The 944-nt window shown below is 48.9% G+C and overlaps 1 protein-coding gene across 1 annotated transcript; it reads right to left on the bottom strand.

The window, feature by feature from the left end:
• Window positions 1-219: 219 nt before the first annotated feature.
• On the bottom strand, window positions 220-726 carry LOC133890210 (uncharacterized). Its single transcript, XM_062330661.1, has 2 exons — window positions 505-726; window positions 220-354 (listed from the first exon to the last, which is right to left on the bottom strand). Exons 1-2 carry the CDS (start codon window positions 724-726, stop codon window positions 220-222), a joined length of 357 nt encoding a protein of 118 aa, XP_062186645.1.
• Between the last annotated feature and the right edge of the window lie 218 nt (window positions 727-944).

The raw sequence follows: 944 nt of genomic DNA, 5'->3' as shown, positions 1-944 counted from the left end.
TTCTTGAATGAAACCAGCCTTTAGGAGCTTATCGACCTCCTCCTAGATGGCCTGCTTCCTATGTTCCGCAAATCTTCACTGCTTCTACACCACAGGTTTGGCGTCAGGTTTAACAGCTAGTCGATGCTCGATCACCTCCCTGGGGACCTCAGGCATATCAGACAGTTGCCATGTGAACACGTCTTGGTTTGCCTGGAGGAAGGTGATGAGCTCGAGTTCCTATTTGGGATCAAGATTAGCACCAACATTAACCGTATTGGATGGTTCAGATGGGTTGAGGGGCACTGCCTTGATGCAACCATCAGTCTTTTTGTTGCTGGCGCCGTCGTTGGTCTTGCCCTTGGCGTCGTCGAACTTAGAAGTGCCAGCAAGACTTACAAGCCTATATTTTGCCTCAACAATACCTTGGTGCCTTTGACGCTTAGAATTTGCGTCCTTATGAGTGGTGGCTGCTCAACTGAAGTGTTCGACCATATCCAGGCTCTGTTTATTGCATTTGACTACTGTGCGCTGATCTCCTTTAACCATAATGGCCCCATTCGGTCCGGGGATCTTGAGTGTTTGATAGTCATAGTGAACCACCGCCATGAACTTGTCCAACATTGGGCGGTCTAGGATCACATTGTATGCCATCTCGAAGTCCGCAACATCGAAGATCAGCTTTTCTGTACGTAACTTGTTGGGCATGCCAAATGTGACCGGCAGCTTGATCCGGCCAAGAGGCATGGTCGATGAGTTGGGAGTTATGCCGTGGAAAGGCTCGACTCCTATCCTAAACTCTGTCCAAGGTTTTGGAGAAGATGAGGTTGAGTGAACTACCACCATCGACCAAAGTTCTGGAAACTTTGATGTTGAGTATGGTCGGCTGAACCACGACCGGGTATTGACTAGGATGTGGTACGGCCAGATGGTCAGTTTGATCAAAGATGATCGGCTATTCCGAC

This window comes from Phragmites australis, chromosome 14 (assembly GCF_958298935.1).
Source record: "Phragmites australis chromosome 14, lpPhrAust1.1, whole genome shotgun sequence".
Classification (NCBI taxonomy): domain Eukaryota; kingdom Viridiplantae; phylum Streptophyta; class Magnoliopsida; order Poales; family Poaceae; genus Phragmites; species Phragmites australis.
This window is presented reverse-complemented; position numbering and strand designations above follow the sequence as displayed.

Excerpts from the sequence above, each read along its gene's own strand:
- LOC133890210 (XM_062330661.1), bottom strand. The coding sequence starts at position 726 with ATGCCTCTTGGCCGGATCAAGCTGCCGGTCACATTTGGCATGCCCAAC. Across the intron at positions 355-504 it reads TTAAAGGAGATCAGCGCACA|TTCGACGACGCCAAGGGCAA; the intron begins GTAGTCAAATGC and ends GGCACTTCTAAG.